The sequence below is a fragment of the Elgaria multicarinata genome, chromosome 5 (genome assembly GCF_023053635.1).
Source record: "Elgaria multicarinata webbii isolate HBS135686 ecotype San Diego chromosome 5, rElgMul1.1.pri, whole genome shotgun sequence".
NCBI lineage: Eukaryota > Metazoa > Chordata > Lepidosauria > Squamata > Anguidae > Elgaria > Elgaria multicarinata.
In genome coordinates, this window is record NC_086175.1 from 131,592,079 (window position 1) to 131,619,359 (window position 27,281).

General features: G+C 45.7%; 1 protein-coding gene across 1 annotated transcript in view; it reads right to left on the reverse strand.

Moving 5' to 3' along the window:
• The window catches only part of MYO7A (myosin VIIA), a 146,783-nt gene that overhangs the window by 102,995 nt on the left and 16,507 nt on the right, over window positions 1-27,281 (reverse strand). Inside the window, exons 4-14 of the mRNA XM_063127222.1 lie at window positions 26,918-27,102; window positions 25,544-25,665; window positions 22,777-22,919; window positions 19,781-19,894; window positions 17,649-17,802; window positions 14,960-15,036; window positions 14,680-14,799; window positions 13,540-13,682; window positions 12,293-12,503; window positions 8,535-8,670; window positions 6,075-6,181 (exon numbers count right to left, since the gene is read on the reverse strand). Coding sequence (XP_062983292.1) covers window positions 6,075-6,181; window positions 8,535-8,670; window positions 12,293-12,503; window positions 13,540-13,682; window positions 14,680-14,799; window positions 14,960-15,036; window positions 17,649-17,802; window positions 19,781-19,894; window positions 22,777-22,919; window positions 25,544-25,665; window positions 26,918-27,102 — 1,512 coding nt within the window. The remainder of the gene's footprint in view (window positions 1-6,074; window positions 6,182-8,534; window positions 8,671-12,292; window positions 12,504-13,539; window positions 13,683-14,679; window positions 14,800-14,959; window positions 15,037-17,648; window positions 17,803-19,780; window positions 19,895-22,776; window positions 22,920-25,543; window positions 25,666-26,917; window positions 27,103-27,281) is intronic.

Genomic DNA, 27,281 nt, shown 5'->3' on the forward strand with positions numbered 1-27,281 from the left:
CTTCCAGTTTTTTTTTTTTTTTTAGTGAGATTAGAGGGGGAAGACGTGGGAGACATCCTGGAGGCTGATGGCATCATGTAAATGACCTGCAAAATTCCATGAGTGGCCAATCATGAGCATGTAATAAATTGCTCATGTAGAGAAACTCTTGGGAATAAAAGGTACGCACTATGATGGGACGCTATCCTCCTTATACCCAAACACAAGAATGTAATATTAGGCCTTAGCTAGACCTAAGGTTTATCCCGAGATCGTCCCGGGGTCATCCCTGTTCATGTAAATGACACACAGGATATCCCCAGAGCAAGCAGGGATGGCCCCGGGATGATCCCGGGATAAACCTTAGGTCTAGCTAAGGCCTTAGATTGCAAAGCCACATGTAAGCTATATAAGCACTTTTTTTTCTGCAATAGAAAGTTCACAAGTTTCTGATCTAGAAAAGAAAACCTAAAGGTTTTCCAAAGGGCTTTGGCAGAATTTTTGAAGGGGTTTAGAAAGACACCTGTACCTTTATTTTGGAGCTGTATCCACTGTGGTTAGATTCACAACAATAATCCAACCTCAGTCCTAATACCTCCTATCTTTACATAATAGAAGGGAGGTTAGGATTGCTGCAGGTAGGATAATTAATTAAATTCCCAATTGCCATTTTAAGGGGGGAAATCTTAGAAGAATTACATGCAGAGGGAGATCGCAGAGTCATCAGAGAATTAGATTTAGAAAGGTACATGAATAGTTGGATAAGATTTTAAAAGCATATTTTTTTATTTTCTAAAAGCAAAACACCTACAAAATGTATTACTAAAATGTGTGCGAGAGCGTATGCTTTCACGCATCAAGCCTTGCACAATCCTCAGTGTGTTTACTCATATGTAAGTCCCACTGAATTCTATGGAGCTTACTCGCTAGAAAATATGTTTAAAATTGCAGCTTTAAAAAGGCTACAAGATCCCTCATGAGGAGAATAACGGAGAGTGCTCAGGTTATAAAGAAGAAAATCAATACAATATTTAGGAAGTTCACAAAATGGCAGAAGTATAGGAGCTGGGGCTTGGGTTGCTTAGCACTGGTGACATTTCAGATCCTAACCACTTTCCCCAATCTAGCTGGTGGCCCCATGTGTACATCATAAACATGAACAGCCACTGAGCATGCATTTCCCCCTGCCTAATCCACAGCTACGGCTGTGCTCACTTAGCCCCCATTCTATTCTCTCTCTTTTTTTTTTTTTAACAAAAAGGCCAAAATTTTAGCCATCAGTTATCTAGAAGGGAGAGTGGTGATTGGATTTAGGCCTTAGCTAGACCTACCTGCTATTCCGCGACGGAGGAGGGAAGATCTCGCGTTGTGATTAACGTGAGATCCCTCCGTTTACACGTGAGGTGCGACGACCTCAGGAAGAGAGGTGTCGCGCCCACCATTTTTTAATTTTTAAAGAAGAAGGAAAGGAAAGGAACCTCTCGTGCAAGCACTGAGTCATTACTGACACTTGGAGGGACGCCAGCTTTCGCTGACGTTTTCTCGGCAGGCCTTATAGCGGGGTGGTTTGCCGTGGCCTTCCCCGGCCATTATTACCTTTCCCCCAGCTAACTGGGTACTCATTTTACCGACCTCGGGAGATGGAAGGCTGAGTCGACCCGAGCTGGCTGCCTGAAACCAGCTTCCGCTGGGATTGAACTCAGGCTGTGGGGAGAGTTTCATCTGCAGAAACTGCTGCTTTACTGCTCTGCGCCATGCGAGGCATAAGGAGTGCATAAATGGTCGTGTGCAAAGGTACGTTTTTAAAAAATTTAAACTAATTTCCCCACTCCCCCCACCCTACCCCTGATGGGCGCAGCGCTCCTGAGGAGTGCTGCGTCCCGTGCACGGCTCACGGCTCCGCACAAGGAATCGCGCGGAGCCGGGACAAACCGCGGCAATGGCCCACACGTTCTGCGGTCTCGGGCTCAGCCCGGGACTACGGAAAAAGTGGGCCCAAAGTGGAGGGCTATATCCCAGGGCAAGGGAGGGATGATCCCTCCCTGATCCCGGGATCCCCTGTGTATCATGTGGACGCACAGGGACGATCCCGGGGTTAGCCCCAGGATAAAGCCCAATCCAGCTAAGGCCATAGTCCCCTCCAAATAGAACAAGGGCAGGCAACCTGGGGTTCTCCAGACATTTTGGACTACATCAGCCCCAAACAGCATGGCATTGATCAGGGATAATGGGAGTTGTAGTCTAAAACATCTGGAAGGCACAAGGTTGCCTATTCCTGAAATAGATCAGATAGAGCGCTTTTTTTTTGCAGGCGCTACATGCAAACTCAAAAGACACAAACATGAAACCCTGTGCATGTTTACCCAGAGGTAAGCTCCACTGGGCTCTAGGGGATTTCCTTTCAGGGAAATGCATATAGGACAGCAGCTTGTGTGCATATAACTTTATCCTTGGGAAGGTCGAACCTGTCTGGAAGAGGCCAAAGACCAACATCCCTGGGGAGGTAAGCAATCTTTCAACAGTACCTCCATCTCTACAGAATTTCAGTTTACTGCCTCGTCTACTGATCTGTTATAGGACTAGCATTAATGGCTGAGAGACTGGGTTACAATTTTGGGATATCCCTGGACAGACTCTCGAAGGATTTTTTCCTCTTTTGAAATTTCATTTAATATGTGAAAAGGTAGGGTTATAAGAGTTTGTTGGCATAACATAGAGAAAGAAGCTTTTGGGGGCATAGAATGGATTTAAAGCAGGGTGCCCTGCCCTCTTTTAAATCTGGTCACTCTAGTATAGCTCCTGCAGCTTTAACTGTTGTGATGAAGAGGGAATTTTCACCAGGTTCCCCATATATACAAATGACACCTGCTGAAATTCCCTTTTCTATACAACTGTTAAAGATACAGGAGCCCTGTCCTCTTTTTCATAAGGTCACCTTATTTAAATGGATATACAAGGGATGGGCTACTGCTTTAATATTAAGGGGGCAAACAGGAGTTCAAACACTGTATCAAGGTGCTTTGGTTTAGATAAGGCCTGATGAAATATGATTTGATTTTGCTCAAAGCCATTGGGCATAAGAACTTGTGACTTGTACCAACCGTATGTATTCCTGTTAAAAGAACCAAGTGAAAGGTTCAAGGTGACAGAAAGGTAGGGTTGTATTATTATTATTTTTAAAAATCACCATGTCCATAAGAACAGAGAAGTAGAACAGAAAGTAGCCCTGCCCTCTTTTAAATCTGGTCACAGTATAGCTGCAGTATAGCTCCTGCAGCTTTAACTGTTGTGATGAAGAGGAAATTTCACCAGGTGCAACATGCATACAAATGAAACCTGCTGAAATTCCCTTTTCTATGCAACTTAAAGATACAGGAGCCCTGTCCTCCTTTTCATATGGTCACCCTATGTGTTGTCATTGCTTGGGGTGTTGTTATTGGGGTGTGATGTTGTCTTAGCAAAGAACTTGTTCTCCAGAAACCTGCCAGACTTGTGACTATATTCTTTTAACTTGCTTTGCTCAATGGAGGTTCATGTGTGTTTGTTCAGCTTTCTTAAATTCATTTAATAAATGTTTAAAGCTATGTTTCATATAATTCACGAGTCTGAGTGAAAGTCAATCATTCTGGGTGTCTATCTCCGGATCTTCCGTTCACCTACTATAGTGGGGGATTTAAGGAGTACTGATGCAAGGTACTGCAGGAACCCATGCTTCCAAGCAGCCTATGTTCATTGCCCATTAAAATAAAAGTCACCTGAAAAATCCCCTACACTCTTCCTTATGTCACCTTAGGCAGTCCCACTTTCTCTCTGTCCCCATCTGTGATACAGGTATAATAACACCGGCCTATCTTACAGGATTGCTCTCATGATTACAGGAAGTTAACGGGCTCTTCTTAATGAGCGATATATTGCACACTCGTGATTGGCCCCTCAGGAATTTTTTGGGGTCGATTTCATGACGCCGTCAACAAACAGAACGTCTCCTGTATAATCCTCCGGAAATCCCAGGATAAAAAGAACCACTTTTAAAGTGGTAATAGCTGGGAAATAGCAGGATCTTCCGCCACTAGATGGTGCTGTCTCAATAGAACTCAAGGCAACGGGACGGAGGGGAAAAAGTCCATTCAAACCCCTTGCCGCCCCTCTCCTCCCATGTAATGCAGACCATAACAATCGTGCCAAAGAACCAGGAAGCACAAAAGCCCCCGGTAAACAATGCAATTTCCCTTAATGGAGAGACGCTCATTGAGAGGTGCTTTGAACACTCTAAACTGTGTTTCCCCAACCTGGCGGCTGCCAGATGAGTTGGACTACAACTCCCAGTATCCTCAGGGATGCTAGGAATTGTAGTCCAACACATCTGGAGACACCAGGTTGGGAAAGGATGCTCTAAAACACTATGTCAATGTGGTAATGACAATTACTACAAATACATGACATTCACTTTGGGAAACACAAAGCAGAAACATCTTGTATCCCCTAGCTCGTAACAATAATGTTTAATCTGACTTTGAATGCTCTGTTAGCTCTTTAATTCCTGTTGTAGTTGTTATCTGCATGACCCTCCTCTGTGACCCACACCTTTAAGCTGTTCAGAGCAGGGATTTGATGTGTTGGTAAAACAGCTGACATCTGAGCTCTTGCACGGGGCGAGCTATCTATCTGCTTATTTGCATTTCTGTTCCTCATCTCCACCACATAAGGAGGCCGTGACCCTTGCCTCGTAAATTCAGACCTGCTTTTCCGCCTTACTTTTCCCAGCCAGTGGCTTAAGCTGTGCCGTGCCTTCTGACTTCGCTTACTTGGCAGTGTTTTAAAAACAGGTGCATCTCCAATGACACCCCTACTCTTAGTTGGTGACATTTTAAACATGGGGTAGTCAGCTAGTTAGCTCTCCTTTCCTTACCTTTAATCCCCCTCGATTTTTCTTCTTTTTATCATTTTTCATCCGCCTACCACAAGTCTAATATTTTAACATCACAGGTACTGATGAGGGCAGAAGCTGAAATGTTTAGCTTTACATAGGGTGACCATATGAAAAGGAGGACAGGGCTTCTGTATCTTTAACAGTTGTATTGAAAAGGGAATTTCAACAGGTGTCATTTGTATATATGGAGAACGTGGTGAAATTCCCTCTTCATCACGACAGTTAAAGCTGCAAGTGCCCTGTCCTCTTTTGTATCTGGACACTCTGGGCAGGGCTCCTGCAGCTTTAACTGTTGTGATGAAGAGGGACTTTCACCAGGTTCCATATATATACAAATAACACCTGCTGAAATTCCCTTTTCAATACAACTGTTAAAGATACAAGAGCCCTGTCCTCCTTTTCATATGGTCACCCTAGCTTTACATAGATGTTTAGTCTCTCTTTCTTATTTTAACTTAAGCCTCACTCTATCCATTGTGGATCCAAAGCCTCTTTGTTGCTTTGATATATAAGCAAATATGCGTAAGCAGGGGAAGGTGGGGGCTCTGATGCCAGTGGGGCAGTGAATCTGCTCCGGGTTTCAGTCAGAACTCTTAAAGGAGCTGGTGGCGCCGATGCCAGTGTGGCAATGAATCCGCTCCGGGTTTCAGTCAGAACTCTTAAAGGAGCTGGTGGCTCCTATGCCAGTGTGGCAATGAATCCGCTCCGGGTTTCAGTCAGAACTCTTAAAGGAGTTGGTGGCTTTGAAGCCTGTGGGGCAGTGAATCCGCTCCGGGTTTCAGTCAGAACTCTTAAAGGAGTCGGTGGCTTTGATGCCAGTGGGGCAGTGAATCTGCTCCAGGTTTCAGTCAGAACTCTTAAAGGAGTCGGTGGCTCTGATGCCAGTGGGGCAGTGAATCTGCTCCAGGTTTCAGTCAGAACTCTTAAAGGAGCTGGTGGCTCTGATGCCAGTGGGGCAGTGAATCCGCTCCGGGTTTCAGTCAGAGCTCTTAAAGGAGCTGGTGGCTCCATGGTCAGTGTGGCGGTGAGCCATGACTAACTTGTCCCATTGGTTTGAATAGGTCTGAACTCAGCATGACTAAGTGTAGATCCGACCCACTGTGTTTATCCCACACCCAACCACCCACTCCACACCTGCCCCTGTTTACTAGAGATCAATTATTACCATGGCTACATCAGCCTGGAAGATCTGTTTGATGAATTTGTTTCGCGAGGAATGGACCAACTGGATGATGTCTCCATGCAGCGTGTCCCTGTTTTTCTCCAGAAACCCTACAGAGGAGAAGAACGACAGCATGAGACAGACAGTGAGCACTAATTTTAGTGGCAGGTGGGCCATGAATTCCATAATTCCATAAATGGACAAACAAATGAAGAAATGAAATAAATTCCATCTCAAGGGTAACACCTAGAGCAGGGGGTGCAGAACTTCCTGCTGGGAGTTAAATCTGGCCCTCCTGAGGCTGCAGTCTAGCCGCCTGTACTTCCCTTATGGCCACGCCCCTTCCTGTGCCCCCACCCATTTCCCTTGGCCACGGATTGGTTGGTGGTTCTCCAAATTTTGTGAATTTTCCCCGCATTCTAAAAGGTTGGACTGCCTCTCCTAAGCCGTAGAGACTGGCAATAAGAGCTCTAAGCTAAAATATGATGTTCTTTTCAGCTCCGCACACTTCTGGAATACGTAGGGTGACCATACGGAAAAGAGGACCAGGCTCCTGTATCTTTAACAGTTGTATAGAAAAAGGGAATTTCAGCAGGTGTCCTTCGTATGCATGCAGCCCCTGGTGAAACTCCCTCTTAATCACAACAGTTAAAGCTGCAGGAGCTATACTAGAGTGACCAGATACAAAAGAGGGCAGGGCACCTGCAGCTGATTCTGATTCCCAGAATTATTGGCAAACAGAGGAGCAAGGGAATTGTGACACACATACACACACTGAGTCCAAAACCAGGTTCGTGTCTCAGGGAAAGTGTCACAGTAGAACAAGGATGTTGAATAGGGTGACCATATGGAAAGGAGCTGCAGAAGCCCTGCCCTCTTTTGTATCTGGTCATGCTAGGCAGGGGTCCTGCAGCTTTAACTGTTGTGATGCAGAGGGAATTTCACCAGGTGCTGCAGGCACACAAATGACCCCTGCTGAAATTCCCTTTTCTATACAACTGTTAAAGATACAGGAGCCCTGTCCTCTTTTCCATAGGGTCACCCTAGGAATGCAGTCCCTGAGACCTTCTCTGAAACGGAAGACAGCCCTCGGGTTGAAAGAGGTTCGCCATCTCTGCTGTACGGTGTTCAAATTCTGCCCCCTTCTGAACTTTGGTTTTTGGTGGTCCTGAGAAATTACCCTCGGTCAGCCCTCCAGTGTGTTGGATGGCAACTCCCACTGTCCTCAGCTAGGATAGCCAATGCTGACTGGGAATGCTGGGAGTTGCAGTCAACACATCCAAAGGACACCAGGTTGGGGGACGCTGTCCTAGGATGACTGAGGGCTTTGCTAGATGGAGGTTTCAGACCGGGCTGACCCCGGGCTCACCTCTGTGCGTCCAGATGACGCACAGGGGATCCCGGGGTCAGCCAGGGCTGAAACCTCCTTCAGCCCGGGCTAACCGGAACCTCTTTTGGCCCGATATTACCCGCAGCCTCGGGCTGAGCCCGAGACTGCGGACATCTAGCTCATTCCGCCGCTTTTCCCGGCTACTGTGCTTACTCGCGAGTAGCCGGGACAAGCAGCAGAGCCCGGGGGAGGTGGGAGGGAAAGATCGGAGCCCGAAGGAGGTGGTGGTGGGGAGATCGGAGGCGGGGGGAAGGGGGCTGGCAGGTTTGCAACGGAGCTGGCGGGTGGGCGATGAAGCTGGTGGGAGACGGGGGGAAGATCGGAGGCAGGGGGGAAGGGGGCTGGTGGGCGGGCGACAGAGCCGGCGGAAGAGGAGGGGGACTCATGGCTAGGGGGAGAGCCGGGAGAAGGTTTTTGTTTTTTTTAAGGGCCTTACAGGAAAGGCCCTTACAGAAAGCAGGAGCATTCCTTCATCCGGATTAAAAAAATTAAAAATGGCACACGCGACGGGGCTTTGCTTTCCCCCGTTGCATCCACGTTTAGCAAGGCTCCTCCCGCACGGATTAGGCGGTAGGTCTAGCAAAGCCCTGATAGCGTAGGCTGCCCCTGTGCACATGGGAAATTGCCTTCTAGCAGGTCAGAGTATGACCCTGTTCCGACGACACACTAAGCCACGGTGGTTAAGCATTTTGAGATAAACATTGGCCCCGTTCAGAAGACACCGTAAACCACAGCTTTAACCATGGCTTAGCTTGTGTGAACCATTCCTAATCATAGTGGCTACATAACCATGACTTAGACATGCTCACTAACCATTTTCTGCAGAAGGGTTAGTAGCCTAACCATGGCTTAGTCTGTCTTCTGTGTTTGTGTCCATACAGCCTGGTGTTGTCTGGTTGGGCAGGAGCTCTCTAAGGTCTTAGCCAGACATCTTTTCCTTTGCCTGCTACCTGATCCTTTTAAGTGGAGATACCAGGGACGAACTTTGGACCGTCCACAGACAAAGCATGTATGCTCTACAGCTGAGCTGTGGTCCTCCCCCTAAGACCTCTCACCCGTACATCTCACCATACCTTTTGTTTCATAGTACACGACTCCGGCAAAGTGGTTGATGCCAAACTGGGTGTCGTAGTTGTTTTTCGGTGGGATATAGTTGGTGTTAAGCTTATGCTGGGAGTTCAGCTTGTACAGCATCGTGGCATCTGTTCCCTGCATCAGTGAATAACAAAATGGTCCACAAGGACGTACTAATGAGGATCTAGCCTGCCTATACTTTCTGCACAGCAGTTCCCTCTAACCTCACTGTTTACAATGACTTCCCAACCATATGCATCTATACCCATCAACTTAGGATAATATTTTGTGCACCTGATGAAACGGATTCTACTCTTACATGTAATGTTTGTTCGTCTTTGAAGTGCCACCAGACTCTTTCTTGTTTTTACTCCAGCACAGAAACTGGATACCCCTCTGCAAGTTTAAAGGTTGTTTTAGTCTGATGTTGCTGTTTTATAATTTTAAGGTCCTGCAATGATCAATCAATATATCTCCTCCTCCTCCTCCTCTTCCTCCTCCTCCTCTTCTTCTTCTTCTTCTTCTTCTTCTTCTTCTTCTTCTTCTTCTTCTTCTTCTTCTTCTTCTTCTCCTCATAGAATCATAGAATAGCAGAGTTGGAAGGGGCCTACAAGGCCATCTATCTATCTATCTATCTATCTATCTATCTATCTATCTATCTATCTATCTATCTTCCTCCTCCTCCTCCTCCTTTTCCTTCTCCTTCCTTCTCCTCCTTCCTCCTCCTTCTACCTCCTCCTTCTTCTTCCCCCCTTACTTCTTGTTTTACTACAACATACTATCACGGCATTCCTCTGGAATGTATTTATTTTCTTTAGTATTGAAATTTACATACTTTCATATTTTTCTTTGCTAAAAAGCCATCAAGGTGGTGCACAACAATGGTTAAAAAAAAACCAGAAACTTAAAACATTTTTTAAACCCCAAGAACACTAAAAGCAGTAAAACATTAAAGCAGGATTGCATAACCTCAGGCCCAAGGGCCAAATCCAGTCCCAATCAGGCCAGCTGGGATTCTAGAGGTGGCCACGCCCCTTTCGCTGGCTCCACCCTTTTCCCTCCAACCACTGATTATTTTCCAGCATGTCTGCAGCTCCCCCACCTCCATTCTCTCCTACGGCATAGGCCTAATCTACACCAAGCAGGATATTGCACTATGAAAGCGGTATGTAAAAGGTAGGAGCCACTGGCAACAGTTGGGGCCCATTGACACATCCCATATACCACTTTCATAGTGCTACATCCTGCTGGCTGTGGCTCCAGCCTTTTATATGAACCCACCCGTACACTGCGCTCAACATCTAAGGTAGGGTGACAAACTGTCAGGATTTCCCCGGATTTGTCCTGGTTTTTGTTCTTTCCATGGTGTCAGGGGGGATTTTCTATAATTTTCAATAATGTCCTGGAATGACACACCTTCCCCTTTAAGGCTGCCATTAGCATGGCAGGAGGGAGTGACATGCTTTCTTGAGGCACATCATTCCCCCACCCCGAGCTCCAATTGAGGTCTTAAAGGGGAAAGTGGGTCATTCGTGGACATGATAGAAAAGGCCCCAATTGGAGTGGATGGTGGTGGTGCAGAATGAAATCCTTTCCCCTCCTCCACTCCAATCGGGTTCTTTAAGGTGGCGGGGGAATAACGTACTTTCTGCAGGACTCAGAAAGCTGCTTCCCCACACACACACTAGGTGTCCTCTTTTTTGGTTTCCCAAATATGGTCACCCTATCTAAGGTCCTCCTCCGAGTGCCTACTCCGACGAAAGCTCGGAGGATGGCAACAAGGGAGAGGGCCTTTTCAGTGGTGGCCCCCCAATTATGGAATGATCTCCCCGACGAGGCTCACCTGGAGCCAACATTGTTATCTTTTCGGCACCAGGTCAAGACTTTTCTGTTCTCCCAGCGGGTTTCTCTTCTCCCAGCCCGGTCTGAAACCTCCATCTAGCAAAGCCCTCAGTCATCCTAGGGCAGCGTTCCCCAACCTGGTGTCCTTTGGATGTGTTGACTGCAACTCCCAGCATTCCCAGTCAGCATTGGCTATCCTAGCTGAGGACAGTGGGAGTTGCCATCTAACACACTGGAGGGCTGACCTAGGGTAATTTCTCAGGACCACCAAAAACCAAAGTTCAGAGGGGGGCAGAATTCTCCCAGTATGAAACATACCGCTTTCATACTGTAATATCCTGCTTGGTGTAGATTAGGCCTTAGTTCCTGGCAGTAAGACCTTTAAGTGAAAATATGCTTGCGTTCTTGGTATTTGGGCTCTGCCCCTTTTCCTTCCCATTTTCCATTTGGCTCCACCCACCACTGCTACGTGCCCCCACCCCCAGAACTTCCCTGAAACTGGGCTGAGAGAAATCCTGCACCCCTGCATTTCATCATCATCATCATCATCATTACATTTATATATCGCCCCACAGCCAAAGCTCTCTGGGCCATTTACAAAGGTTAAAACATTGAACATTAAAAACCGATATACAAAATTTTAAACCCCCAAAAAGCATAAAAACAGACACTATCTATTTAAAACACCTTTTCTGGGATCAGATAAAAACTCAACATATGCTGTTAAATGCCTGGCAGAAGAGAAAAGTCTTGACCTGGCGCCGAAAAGATAACCATGTTGGCGCCAGGCGAGCCTCATCGGGGAGATCGTTCCATAATTGGGGGGCCGCCACTGAAAACGGCGGGATAATTTAAGAAGCTGAATTGAAAAGATGCATCTCCACACCCTTTCTCAAAACCAAGAGGGTGAGATTCAATTGTAGTTCTTGAGGGAGCATGTGACAACATCACAACGCTTGCTATGTGGTATCTATATTCATGTTTATACGTTTTTGCTGTGTTAAATGGAACCCAAGTAAGTTTGGGGTAATTCTATGGCAGAGACTGAGTGAAAGGTGAGGTGTGTGTGTATGTGTACAGAAGCCTAGTACGGCCGCCTTGAGGCCCAGTATTGGGCAAAAGGCGGGATACAAATTAATAATAATAATAATAATAATAATAATAATAATAATAATAATAGAGACTGAGGGTTCCTCTAAATGAGCGATTTATTGCATGCTTGTGATTGGCGACTCACGGACATTTGCGGGTCCATTACACAATGTCATTGATGACCAGGACATCTCACAGGCTATCGCCTGGACATCCCGCTATTAAAAGAACCACTTTTAATGTGGTAATACCCAGGAAAAAAGCAGGATCTTCCACCACTAGATGGCCCTGTCTCAATGGAAGTGAACAGAGCACACTTAGAGCAGAAGCATTCAATTCAAACTACATGGTCCGCCATTCTCCACCCATGTAATGCAGCCCATAACAATCACGCAAAAGAAGCAGGATGGACAAAGCCCCGGGTAAGCAATGAGACTTCGCTTTAATGTAGAGACACTCTGAGTTTATATAAGGGGAGAGCAGACGGTTAGTTTGTTAGTTAAAAGTTAGGAGTCAGAAAGATAGAACCTTAGGGAAGCTGCATCTAATTAGTGGGAGTTAGAAGGGGTAGAGTAGACAAGGTAAGACCAAAAACTGAATGATCAATTATAAGACACAACATCTCTCATATTAAATAAACCTTAATTTGTTTGTTTTCAAAATACAAATTCTATAGCTTGAAAGCAAAGCAGGAGAAAGCCTTTTCATGCTCAGCACTGTGGCAAATGGGGCTCTGTGGGCAATGATGCCAGATCTTAACAACCAAACATGTTCCTAAGTCTACAGCTCTGGCAATATTACCCCAATTTGGCAAAGTGCTCACCTTGGGAAACTTGCTCTCCTCGTCAATGAGCGAGATGATGTTCATTGGCTTGATAGCGATCATGTCCAACGCGTCCTGGTTGTCGGTGAACTCGATGTGTTGCCAGTTGATGTTCTCCAGGTTGTATTCCTCCTGCTCCAGCTTGAAGACGTGGCGCACGAAGAACTGCTGGAGGTTCTCGTTTGCAAAGTTAATGCAGAGCTGTTCAAAACTGGAGGAGGAGAACATAAGAAGAGCCCTGCTGGGTCAGGCCAAGGGTCCATCTAGTCCAGCACTCGGTCCCACAGTGGCCAACCAGCTGTCGACTAGGAACCCACAAGCAGGACATAAGTACAACAGCATCCTCCTACCCATGTTCCCCAGCAAATAGTAAGAACATAAGAGCCCTGCTGGATCAGACCAAGGGTCCATCTAGTTCAACACTCGGTTCACACAGGGGTCAACCAGCCATCGGCCAGGGACCCACAAAGCAGGACTCGGTGCAACAGCACCCTCTCACCCATGTTCCCCAGCAACTGGGGCACACAGGCTTACTGCTTCGAATACTGGAGGTAGCACATAAGCATCAGGGCTAGTAGCCACTGATTGCCTTCTCCTGCAGGAATTTATCCAAATCCCATTTAAAGCCGCCCACATTGGTGGCCATCACCACATCTTGTGGTAGTTGAATTCCATAGTTTGTGTGAAGAATTATTTCCTTTTATCTGTCCTGAATTTCTCATCAGTCAGCTTCATGGGATGAACCCAGGTTCTAGTATTATGGGAGAGGGAGGAAAATGTCTCCCTATCCACCTTCTAAACGTAAGAATATAAGAAGGGCCCTGCTGGATCTGATCAAGGGTCCGTCTAGTCCAGCACACTGATCACACAGTGGCCAACCAGCTGTTGACCAGGGACCAACAAAGCAGGACATGGTGCAATAGCACACTCCCACCCATGTTCCCCAGCAACTGGTGCACGCAGGCTTACTGCCTCAGATACTGGAGGTAGCACATAACCATCAGGGATAATAATAATAATAATAATAATAATAATAATAATAATAATAATAATAATAATAATAATAATAATAATAATTTCTTACCCACCTCTCCCTCTGGATCGAGGCGGGGAACAACACTGAATACAAAAATACTATAAAATACACCAAACGGATTAAAACATATAAAACCAATACAATATTAAAATAACAGCCAGACATCTTAAAATTGTAGAAACGTTCTGCAATGGTCTTCTAGGCCCTATACCTGTTTACGGTGAAGTTCTCAAACCCAAAGATATCAAGGAGCCCGATGGATCTCCTGACACTTTTGTGTTCGTGGGAAGGAGGCCTGTAAATGGCGGCATTGATCTTTTCCACAATCCATACGAAAAGCCTTCCGTAGATTCCCTGAAAATATGGAAGAGATGGAAGTGGGCTGAATACAATCCATTCTATCTTGCTTTCGAAGTTCAAGCTCTTCAGCGTTGCTCTGGGTATAGTTATGCCAACTATCCCAGCGAAATACACAAAGTAAGTTTGCCCCAGGAAACGGCATTCCAAAGAACGGGCCTTTGTGACCAACCCACATGCCACATCTCTTATATGATGGCATACATACACACACACACAATACACACACAGACACAGACACACACACACACACACACACACACACGGATTTGTAATTTAAATAGCAACAGGAAGAATATTGCGTCCATTTCTGGGCTCCACAATTCAAGAAGGATGCAGACAAGCTGGAGGGGGTTCAGAGGAGGGCAACCAGGATGATCAGGGGTCTGGAAACAAAGCCCTATGAGGAGAGACTGAAAAAACTGGGCATGTTTCGCCTGGAGAAGAGAAGATTGAGGGGAGACATGATAGCACTCTTCAAATACTTAAAAGGTTGTCCCACAGAGGAGGGCCAGGATCTCTTCTCGATCCTCCCAGAGTGCAGGACACGGAATAACGGGCTCAAGTTACAAGAAGCCAAATTCCGGCTGGACATCAGGAAAAACTCCCTGACTGTTAGAGCAGTACGACAATGGAACCTGTTACCTAGGGAGGTTGTGGGCTCTCCCACACTAGAGGCCTTTAAGAGGCAGCTGGACAGCCATCTATCAGGGATGCTTTAGGGTGGATTCCTGCATTGAGCAAGGGGTTGGACTCCATGGCCTTATAGGCCCCTTCCAACTCTACTATTCTATGATTCTATGACTTAAACTGACCCCCTGCAGTCCTTGCCTCTTCTCAGGGAATCTTGGGAACTGTAGTTTTGTGAGGGGTCCTGGGGATTTCTAAGGCGGAAAGAGCCTTCCCAATAATAAGGTCGTGATTCTGTAATTAAGGATGAAAGGAAAGAAGGAGAGAGACAGAGGAAAAGACAAGGGCCTGATCCAGGCTTTACCTTTACAAAAGCATCCCTGACATCCAGTGCCTGCTCCATGCTGAGTGGGGTGGAGACAGTCTCCCCCCTTGTGATAATAGTCCGGCTGGTGAGACAGTTCATCAGATCCTGCGGATCCACCTGGGCGCAATGAAAAGAACAGTCACTGACAAAGTAACCAACTGTGCACCTGAACAGGGGCGCTCCACCCTGCAACATTTTGTTGCAGTTCCCACTGGTCTGCTCTAAGGACGACCCAAGCATGAGCAAACAAATCAAGGCCGGGCGAAATCCAGCTCACCTCCAGTAAGGAAGCAGCAGTGATCAACGAAGCGGAGTGGACAACCTCGCAGGCATCCAGATTGTCGTAGGTCCGAGCTGTGCGGGGGGTAAATTAAAGAGAAGGCAGTTGCAGGAAAACGGCGGGTTTGGGAACGAACCTCCACCTTCAGCAGGGGAGTCCTGTTTGCGTGGAGGAGCGTTTAATTCATGGAATCCGCCCCCCCACCCCCAAGTTGCAGTCTGAAGTGGTAACGCCCAGGGCTACGTTTTCTACTTCAGTGAGATCCTGGTTATAGTTTACGGCCTGGTTTGCACAATCACAGCGTGGTTAACAAACCAACATGGCTTGTTAGATACTCCATGCATGCCGGTCGAACGCGGGTCAGATTTGCGTAATTACCTTCACCAGCGCAGCTTCTCATGGCGTACGGACCCGGCAAGGGTGGTTTGTTGGGGTGGGTAACAAACCACCCTACAACCTTGTAACAGCCCAGGAATGACCCAAAACAGCAAACTTGATGGCTACGTTAGGCTATGAAATTCTCATCTTGACTTGGAGGCTTTCCTTTTCCCCTCCTCTCTCACATACAGAGTGTTATCAGACGAGCGTTTTACCGCACGCTCGCTACTGCCCACTTACAGATGTGGGCGAGTCCTTCAGACGACGACGTCCGCCTCCCGCTCCTTTTTCCGTCGCAAAATAGACTCCCCCCCCCAAAAGCTGACTTTTTTAAAAAATCGGGAAGTGCCACACTCCCAGAAAAAGCAGAGCGATAAAAACAGCCCCTGAATGGGCCACGTGGTCTTTGTTTACTTCCTCTTTCCCAGCTGGGAAGAATGAGGAAGTAATGAGAGATAGAAGCGGGGGCAGAGAAGCGACAGTAAGGAAACACGATCCCCCGCCCCCGGTGTGATGATACTCAGGCCTTAGCTAGACCTAAGGTTTATCCCGGGGTCATCCCTGCCTGCTCCCAGGATATCCTGTGTGTCATTTACATGAACAGAGATGACCACGGAACGATCCCGGGATAAACCTTAGGTCTAGCTAAGGCCTCACAGTCAGATCACAGTAAGTACTTTTCAGGTAAGCTTGATTTTACACCAAGCTTATAATAATCTTATTATGGTTGATTCAATTCTCAATGACAAAACAAACTGGGTTGATTCATTTTTCTTTCTCTCTCTTTGCCCTTAAAGAAGGTCCTACCAAAATGCAACAGCCATTTTTATAAGGGCATTTTATTATTATTTTATCATTTCACAAAATTCTACGTTGCCTCCTTTCTTTGTTCTCCAAAAGTTTGGCCGGCCATTAAGAACCTAAGAAGTGCCCTGATGCTGGATCAGACCAAGGGTCCATCTAGTCCAGCACTCTGTTCACACAGCGGCCAACCAGCCGTCGGCCAGGGACGAACAAGGCAGGACATGGTGCAACAGCACCCTCCCGCCCATGTTCCCCAGCAACTGGTGCACACAGGCTTATTGCCTCGAATAATGAAGATAGCACACAACCATTAGGGCTAGTAGCCATGGATAGCCTTTGCCTCCAGGAATTTATCCAACCCCCTTTTTAAAGCCATCCAGATTGGTGGCCATCACTACATCTTGTGTTAGTGAGTTCCATAATTTAACTCCGCGCTGTGTGAAGAAGTCCTTCCTTTTATTTGTCCTGGATCTCCCACCCATCGGCTTCCTGGGATGACCCTGTTGGGTTCTAGTCTTTTGAGAGAGGGAGAAAAATGTCTCCTTCTCCACCTTCTCCACACCATGCCTAATGTTGTACACCTCCATCATGTCTCCCCTCACTCGCCTTTTTTCCAAACTCCTCTCCTGCTTGGCAATAATAATAAATAATAATAATAATAATAATTACATTGATGGTGCTATATAAATAATAATAATAATAATAATAATAATAATAATAATAATAATAATTTCTTACCCACCTCTCCCTCTGGATCGATGCGGGGTACTACACAAATACAAAACACCATAAAATACATGGTGTATTTTATGGTGTATAAAATACAGCTCCGACAATCACCACCAGGTCCCCAGGAATAGTATTGTCTTATAATGCCCTCAACAATTTTTCATTGGTATACCTAGCAGACCGCATTCCCTTATACATAGCCAGGTGACCTTTAAGAACATCAGAACATCAGAAGCGCCATGCTGGATCAGACCAAGGGTCCATCTAGTCCAGCACTCTGTTCACACAGCGGCCAACCAGCCATCGGCCAGGGATGAACAAAGCAGGACATGGTGCAACAGCACTCTCCCACCCATGTTCCCCAGCAACTGGTGCAAAAATTATTTCTCTTTCTTTCTCTCTTTGCCCTTAAAGAAGGTCCTACCAGTAACATTACACAAATGATTCACTGCCTCTCTGGCGAGATTGGGTTTGCCACCATTATTATTATTATTATTATTTATTTATATAGCGCCATCAATGTACATGGTGCTGTACAGAGTAAAACAATAAAATAGCAAGACCCTGCCGCATAGGCTTACATTCTAATAAAATCATAATAAAACAATAAGGAGGGGAAGAGAATGCACCAAACAGGCACAGGGTAGAGTAAAACTAACAGTATAAAAGTCAGAACAAAATCAAGTTTTAAAAGCTTTAGAAAAAAGAAAAGTTTTTAGCTGTCACCCAACTGAGAAGCAGACACACACACACACCCATTTGCTGTGTATACTACCTTCATACCGCAAGTTCCCCATATGCAAGATGGCAGCCAGCAGCTTGGAGATCTCCCAGTTCTCGGTGTCGGTGAACATGAGGACTTTCATTGCCGCTCGGATATTGGAGTACTCTTTGCTGTCATCTCTGCCGTCGCAGGTAATGCAGTTGCCCTAGTGAGAAGGCAGAGCTCACAAACCCATCCGCAGATCAGGCAAGGAGCAGAGTGTCCAGTGGTCTGGGATCATGCATAGGGTGACCACATGGAAAAGAGGACAGGGCTCCTGTATCTTTAACAGTTGCATAGAAAAGGGGATTTTGTATCTGGTCAAGAGGGCAGGGCTCCTGCGGCTTTAACTGTTGTGATGAAGAGGGGAATTTCACCTGGGAAACTGTTAATGTTTTTTAAAAAGGGGGAAATAAAAACAAAAGAAACCTGCTTTTCCCTCCCTTCTACCCTGCCTGTATGAGCCCAGCAGGGCTTATTATTGCATTTTATATCTTGCCTTTTTTCCTCCCAGGAACCCAAGGCAGCGCACATAATCCTCCTCCTCCTCTCCATTTTATCCTCACAACAACAACCCTGTGAGGTGGGTTGGGCTGAGAGTCTGTGACTGGCCCAAAGTCATGCAGTGAGCTTCGGTATTTGAGTGGGGACTAGAACCAGGGCCGGTGCTACCATAGAGGCCACTCAGGTACCATAGCGCCAAGCTAAGAGGGGCGCCGGGCACAGTGCAGCACTCACACGCGTTGGCTGTGAGCCGGCCTGGCCCGAGGATTCAGCTGGGCCTGGGCGGGCAAGATGGCGCCCCGCGCCCGCCCAGCCAAAGCGAAGCCAGAGACACTGGGGTGGGGGTGGGACGGCTCCACTTTCGGACTTCCGGAATGCGCCCGGAAGAGAGAGAGAGAGAGAATGTATGGGTGAATGGGGTGCATGGGGTCTTTGCATGAATGCATGTGTTCACGCATGTGTTTGTTTGGAGTGAGTGATGCTGAGTGTGTGTGTGTGTGCGCGCGTGTGAGTTGGGGGGATGATTTGGAGGTGATATTCCTATTAAATAATGCATTTTAGACCCATAGACGTTCTGTTCCAATTTGTTTGCTATAATTGGCATGACGTATTTCTTGCACTTTAAAATCAATTTAGCAGTTTCAAGTTTTGTGCTTCTTATATTTTCCAGGAAACATCTGTTCTTAAAAATCAAAGTTGGCATTTTTGTGGGAGGTGGGTGGGTGGAAGTAGCTCACCTTGCCTAGGGCGCAAAATAGTCTGGCACCAGCCCTGACTAGAACCCGGGTCTCCCAACTCCTAGTCCGACACTTTAGCCACTACACCGGCTCTGGGTAGGGCAATTCCATCCTCCACCCAACCACCAATAAGATCGCTCTGCCCATCTTTTTGTAAACCGTCTTAAGCATGTGAATGAAAGACGGTGTAAAAAACACAGTAAATTAAAAAAAAGGCAGGGAAGGGGGGGGGAGAAAAAGTAACACCCTTTACATGCCTCTTGAAAACACATCTTTTCACACCGACATTTTCCTGGGCTGTAACCGCTGCTGGGTTTATTTTAGTTTTACATGATACTTTTAAAATCACGATTTGTGTATTTTATGGTTTTAATCGTGAACTATCAAGAGAGCATCAGCTATTGGGGAGTATAAAAATGTAATAAATAAATACAATAAAATCCCTCTCCTTAACAATATAATTTATCATTTAATTTAGTAAATTTAATTTAATTTAATTTTTATAATTTAATTTAATTTTTATAATTTAATTAATAACAAATAAATAATAAATCAAATCTCACCCCTTGATTGTAACACAGCCTTCCCCCACACCAATTTCCTTCCCTTCCGTCGCCAGCTGAAGACCTTTTCATTTTCTCAATATTTTAACACCCTAATTTAACTTAAATTTAAACTTTGCTGTTTTAATTCCATATTTTAAACTATATCAATTTCTGCTGTGTGGTTTTATCCTGGTTGCGCTTTTCATATTGTATTTTATATTATGGTTTTATACTGTTGTTTTATATTATGAATGGTTTTAATTTTGGTGAACCGCCCAGAGAGCTTCACCTATTGGGCGGTATAAAAATGTAATAAATAAATAAATAAATAAATAAAACTACACAGTGTGTCCCTCACCATTGAGAGGTAGTTATAGTCAGCTGCTTTCCTGAGACCCAGAAGTTTCTTCTGCTCTGGCGTCATTCCTTTCAGCATGCAGTAAAACACGTGGTAGTTCCTCTCGTCTTGGGCCTGGAGGGAAAACGGAGGGGGTAAAACTCTTTTAGACCTCGTCTGCATTACTTTAAAAGTCAGGTCTGATTTATCTTCTTAGAATCATAGAATAGTAGAGTTGGAAGGGGCCTATAAGGCCATCTAGTCCAACCCCCGGGTTCTTCACAATAGCCCTGCAAGGTAGGCGAGGAACAAATCACACGCCCCCCTAACAGGCAAGCTGGGAAGGTTGGTGGAGTAGATTCGTGCAGGATTTGGCATAGGAGAACGGTGTCGTGGGCCACCCAGCTCACAATTTAATCCTCATCTGGCCAGTGTGGTCTCTGGAGTAATAATAATAACAGTAACAACGATGTACCTCTGAGCCAAGCTAACCGAAATTCTCTACCACATAATAATAATAACAACAACAACGTAATATTTATTTCTTACCCGCCTCTCCCTCTGGATCGAGGCGGGGAGCAACATTAAATACAATATAATACATGAAACTGGTTAAAAGAGCATATAAAACCAATACAATATTAAAGTAACAATCACAACATCTTAAAATTCTTAGGTTTAAAATTCATCTGGGTAGGCCTGCCGGAAGAGACTAGTCTTTACGGCTGTCTTAAACTCAGAGAGAGCATTACACTGACGAATCTCCTCAAGCAGGCCATTCCACATTCTGGGGGCGTCAGAAGAAGAGGTCCTCTGGGTAACAGTTGTGAGCCTAGTTGCGGCTGACTGGAGTATTTATTTATTTATTTATTACATTTATATACCGCCCCATAGCTGAAGCTCTCTAGGCGGTTTACAAAAGTTAAAAACAGTGAACATTAAAAAAAAAAAAGTATACAAAAGTATACAGCTGAAACTTGCAATCTAAATCAATTATGCCAATGAATCATAAATCTACATAACTGCATTTGTTCATTTTGTATCATTTACTTTGGTTTTCAAGAGGCAGAAGACACGGAAGACACCCCTTCCCCCATGAGCAGTGGAAATGGGTGTTGTGTAGGGCCTTTTCTCTCTCTAAACACGCATAGGATTACACCTCAATACTGCGATCTTATGCATGTCTAATCAGAAGTAAACTCCATTATTGTCACTCTATATTCATTGATCTGATTTATATCTCACCTTTCCTCACCAGGAGCCCAGGGCGGCTAGCAAACTATATAGAAACTCTGCAGCACATTCTGTGCACCATTCAAATCGCAATTCCAAAATCGCAAATACATAATCAAATACAACAAAACCATCAATGCAAAACCACCCTTGTTGTTAATTACAGCCATGAAGATGGAGGGGGAGGATTTTTATAGGGATCCCAGCTTGTGGGGAGGGGAGACTTATCCCTTTCCTCCCCAGCTGTGACCACCCCCACCCCCAACAAATCAGCTTTTGGCATGGTAATGAGGTTTAGTAAAAAGGTTCTCACTGGCACCAATGGGAACTGTTTTCCCTAAGCCTTGTATTTATTTATTTATTTATTTATTTATTTATTTATTTATTACATTTCTATACCTCCCAATAGCCGGAGCTCTCTGGGCGGTTCACAAAAATTAAAAACATTCATTAGGGAGCTCATTCCACAGCCGGGGTGCCACAGCAGAGAAGGCCCTCCTCCTGGTAGCCACCTGCCTCACTTCCTTTGGCAAGGGCTTACGGAGAAGGACCCCTGAGGATCCGGGCAGGTACATTCGGGAGGAGTCGTTCCTTCAGATAGCCTGTCCCCAAGCCGTTTAGGGCTTTAAATGTTAATACCAGCACTTTGAATCGGGCCCGGACCTGGACTGGCAGCCAATGAAGCTGGAAAAGGACTGGTGTGATGTGGTCTCATTGGCCAGTCCCTGTTAGTAAACGGGCTGCCCTGTTTTGTACCAGCTGAAGTTTCCGGACCGTTTTCAAAGGCAGCCCCACGTATAACGCATTGCAGTAATCCAAACGAGAGGTTATCAGAGCATGGATAACTGTAGCTAGGCTATCTCTGTCCAGATAAGGGCGCAGCTGGTATATCAACCTAAGCTGATAAAAGGTGCTCTTTGCCACTGAGTTCACCTGTGCCTCAAGTGACAGTTCTGGACCCAGAGGAGAGACCATTTTCGGGGGAGGGGGTCACTGCTGGGGAATGAGGGATTAAATTTCCCCTCCTTGCACACTATGATCCCAAAAACAACTCCCCCCCCCCAGTGGCTGTAATTAAGTAAATACATATATGAGATGTAGCTGCACAGTACACATTAAGCATTAAAGTGTTGTTTGACCTAAAATTGTGCAGTGGGGCAGGTGCACTTAATGAAAACGTTTCTCCCTGAATGACTCTCAGGGCTTCTTCACACCAGGCTTTTATCGCACACATTTACTGTGGCTTCTGATTCCAGATTCTTTGCAGGATTAGGTTCGTCTCCATTACATGTGCTCTTTCTCGGGAGTTTCCTCTATCTGCTAGTTCTACAGGTTTCATTCTATAGCTAATAGAAGATGCTGTGATATAGCAGGATTCCAGAAATACACACTCTTTTTATAGCGGCCTCCAGATAATGCCAGACTTTTCCCGATCTTAAAAAAGCCGGGATAAACGTTACAAAGCACAGGAGAGACCCTGAAGTTTAAGGCCATTGTGTAAAGGAACCGTAGATTTCCGTGAGTGACCAATCACGAGCGCACAATAAAAGCCTCGTGTAGTGAAGCCCTTGGTTTCACAAATCTTTGATTGAATCACTGCTTCTCTCCAGCTGCAATCTGTACTTTGGCCTCACGACCTGGGTAGATGCAGGATGGATGCCAATACCATAGCACAGTCCTGATAGATTGCTATAAGGATCACCCTGCATGATTCATGCTCTCTACCTGGGCCCACACAGCATTACAAACAAGAGTCCAATTCTGTGCTCTCAGGATGCTCTCACCTGTCGACAAACACGAGACTTCTCCAGCAGGTACTGCTCAATCTTGGCTCCCTCAATAGCCCCTCGCTTGTTGAAATGGATGTCGATGTATTTACCGAACCGGCTGGAGTTGTCATTACGAATCGTCTTTGCGTTCCCAAAGGCTACAGGAAATAATATCACCATATGTTACCAAGAGACCTCTCAAACGTTTTCAGAAACAATAAAGCAATCTTAGTTGATCCAGTAAAGCAGTTTTCCCTGCCCAAATAAGAAATTGTTGGCTGAGATTTGCATAAATTTGCATGTCAATTAGCAGTAATTCTGAAGCAAAAAGCACAGTGTTGTCAGATCACACCTGCACAAGACAAGAAACATCCCTTCCTCTGTCACAATGACAGAAATGGCCCTCCCCTCTTGCGGCACTTAGCACTGGAATATTTATAATCACTTCTTAAAGTTCTTAAATTTTAGTGTTGTTTTTTTTTAAAAAAATCTGCCATATTAAATATTAAATCAGGGGCATCTTTTTAACTGATGAGAAGGTTTTAATAGATTAATTGACTAATTTTAATAGAACACTGCAGGCCTAATGTTTAAAGTATGCCAAGTGTAATGCCAGCTCTAGCTTCTTTGAGCAAGACACCCAGGGCCAGTGCTACCATAGAGGCCACTCAGGTGGCCGCCTAGAGCGCCAAGCTAAGAGGGGCGTCGCACAGCACTCACGCGCGTTGTTGGCTGTAAGCTGGCACGGCCTGAGGATTCAGCTGGGCCTGGGCGGGCGATATGGCGCCCCATGCCTGCCCAGCCGAAGCGAAGCCAGGGATGGTGGGGCAGCGGCTCCACGTTCGGACTTCTGCCTGGAAGCCGCCCTCCCAGAGCTGCTTGAGCTGCCCGGAAGCTGCTCTCCCAGAGCCGGGAGGCCACCGCCGTCAGAAGAAGAAAAAGCACGTAGCAAGCTCGACCCTGGCCCAAGCCAGCCTCTGCCTTACTCCCGAGGAAAGGGCACCAGGTCGCCTCGCCTCTCTCCTCAAACAGGCTGCGATGTCCGGGCAGGCGGGCAAGCAGGACTCCCTCTCCCTTCCCCCAGGAAAGCTAGGGACTTGTGGACTCCTCGCAAGGCAAACTCTCCTGCTTCTCGATCCTGCGTGCGTGGATCAACGGGACTTGCATCCGAGAAAGCGTTGCACCGGGAGGCACCAGTGCAGCCCGATCCGCCTATGCCTCCTTACTCGGAAGCCTTATTCTCCTGAGTAAACGTGCGGAGGGGATTGGGACGCCAGGCTGCATAGCGGGTTGCGTTCACACGGAAGTAAGTCCCAGTGAATTCCAGACGGCTCGGTCCCAAATCGAAGTGAGCCAGTCCCAGCTCCCCACTCGGCGCACACGTTCGGACTTCTGCGCAATTTTGGGGGAGGTGCAAGTAGCTCACCTTGCCTAGGGCACAAAATAGTCTGGCACTGGCCTGAAGACACCTTCCATGGGGTCCCCTCGATCGGTGAGTCTACCTTTTCATCACCATGGTTACCAGCTGCTGCTCCTCCTCCTCCTCCTCCTCCTTCCTATCATTGCTCCCACCTGCTTGCTTGACAGGCAGAGCGTCAGGAGCAAGGAGGATGTGGCATCTTCTGCTCCACCTTCTCATCACCTCCAGGAGTTTTTTTTAAAGCAAATTTTCCAACTGCACAAATGCCCAGTCACCAACCCTTATCTGTCCATGATTACTTGTTTGTTCCATTTATATCCCTCCTTTTTTTACTCCAAAGAGGAGCCCAAGGTGTGGTACACGACCCTCTTTATTTTGTCCTCACAACAACCCTGTGAGATATGGAAACAACGAGTGTTGAGAAACATGTCCATGAGGATAAAAGAAAATTATTACAAGCTTGTTTGGAGATGGTACCTAACCCCTGTGAAATAAAATATAATAATTAAGATGAACTCAGCAATATGTTGGAGAGGTTGTCAAGAGAAAGGAACGTATGTACATATGTGGTGGGAATGCGAATATGTACAAAAATTATGGAAAATGGTGTTTAAAGAGATAAAAGAAATTTTAGGAATGGAGATTGAAGAGACACCTATTGTGGCATTATTATCAGTTTATGGAGAACTGAATTGTAATCAAGAGACAAAAGAATTGATAACGAATTTGTTGACAGCAGCAAGACTAATGATATCTAGGAACTGGAAGATTCAAGGGGATTATCATATGGAAGATTGGTATAAAGAAATATGGGATATTGCTATTAATGATAAATTAACATGTAACTTGAAAGTTAGAAGAGGAATGATAAAAACGAATGTTTTTGAAGGAATATGGAAACAGTTTTTAGAATTTGTACTATTAAAGGGGAGAGGGAAAACACCTCCAGAGGAACTAATGAGATTTTGGAAATATGAATAAGATCCCGGGGTTGGAGGGAGCACACTTATGTTAATTATGTTATGTTAAATGGAATTGTTAGAACATATGTTATTAAATTGTTTACTTTATATTATTGTGTATTATGGGGCATTGTTTTATATTGTATTGTTGTATTGTTTGGATGTTTTAAAAAAAATAAAATTATTAAAACAACAACAACAACAACAACCCTGTGAAGTAGGTTAGGTTGAAAGTCAGTGACTAGCCCCCCAAATCACCCAGCAAGTTTTGTGGCTGAGTGAGGACTTGAACCCGGGCCTGCCCACTCCTAGTCCAACACTCTAAGCACTACACCACACCAGCTCTTATAATGATCTCCCTACAACGTCCCTCATCCCCAGTCCACATTCAAGCACCCACCTTCGAGTATGGGGTTGGCTTCCAGAACCTGCTGTTCAATCCAAGAGTGTTGTCCACTGATGGCAGCCAGGAACTGCAGAATCAGCTTGGTACTTTCTGTCTTCCCTGCTCCAGACTCGCCACTGCAAAGACCCAAAGACATGGGTGTGAGCAGACTGCCTGTTCCCAGTGAGACTAAACAACGAAGCTTCAATGTGTCTGTTTCCTCAACACCATGGCTCTCTCCTAGAGTGACTATATATGGAAAGGAGGGCAGGGCTCCTGTATCTTTATCAGTTGCCTCAAAAAGGGAATTTCAGCAGATTCTGCACATATACAAATGACACCTGCTGGAATTATCTTTCCTGTGCAACTGTTAAAGATACAGGAGCCCTGTCCTCCTTTTCATATGGTCACCCTAGTTGATTGCAAAGGTAGGATAACCCTATGAAAAAGAGGACAGGGCTCCTGTATCTTTAACAGTTGTATAGAAAAAGAAATTTCAGTAGGTGTCATTGTTATGCATGCAGCACCTGGTGAAATTCCTTCTTCATCGCAACGGTTAAAGCTGCAGGAGCCCTGCCCTACTGAGCAGATACAAAATTTATTTATTTATTTATTTATTTATTTATTACATTTTTATACCGCCCAATAGACGAAGCTCTCTGGGCGGTTCACAAAAATTAAAACCGTGAAAAGCACACAAAACAACCAAACGAGGGCAGAGCTCCTGCAGCTTTAACAGTTGTGATGAAGAGGGCATTTCACCAGGTGCTGTATGTATACAAATGTCACCTGCTGAAATTCCCTTTTCTACGCAACTATTAACGATGCAGGAGCCCTGTCCTATTTTTCATATGGTTACCCTACTCTCTCCAATCACACACACACACACACACTCACACGCACGGGGCTTTCTCTTTGGCCCATTTCTACATGGATTTTGCAAATCCAGCCCAAAAAAGTCCTCATGAAAATTCTTATGGATTTTTATGCACACTTCCCCAAATATATACGTACATATTTGTACACACTTCCTCTTGGTGTGTGTACTTTTTGCAAGCGATTTCCCCCAAAGAAAATGTGTTTTTTGTGCATATGTCTCCTGAATATACCCATTTGTGTGCGCATTTTTAAAAATAAACGAACTGTATCGCAAAACTTCTGAACAGTGCGGATTTGAGCGCACAGTTGCATTCCGGTTTGTGTATACATTCGGGAGGTGCAAGTTGGGTAGAAGTTCCTATAAAAATTTAGACCACATGAATTTCTCCTCCATCGCTGGAACGAAAAGGGGGCAGTGCTCAGACTTATGTGTTTCAATGTAACCTGCAATGGAGCAGAAGCAAAGAGTCCTTGGTGTCCACAAACTAGCTGTGACATTCATCCACTTACCTTATAATGCAACACTGGTCTTTGTTATTCCTCTGCATGTTGAAGTAGCAGTTGTCTGCTATGGCGAAGATGTGGGGCGGCATCTCCCCGATTTTTTTGTTGGTGTAGAGGCGGATCTGTTCTGGCGAGTAGATTGGGAGCAGTTGATAAGGGTTCACGGCTACCAGTATCGAGCCTGTGTAAGTCTAGAGGGAGAAAACACACACAGATACACACACATGGACAGAGCATAAGAACGCCCTTGCAGGATTGTACTGAGAACTACATTCTAGGGATGTGCTCCGCTTCTAATCGGACCGGAGAAGCAGGAGCGGAGCGGGGGGCTTCGCCTGCCCTTAAGGCGGAGACGAAGAGGATTGGGGGG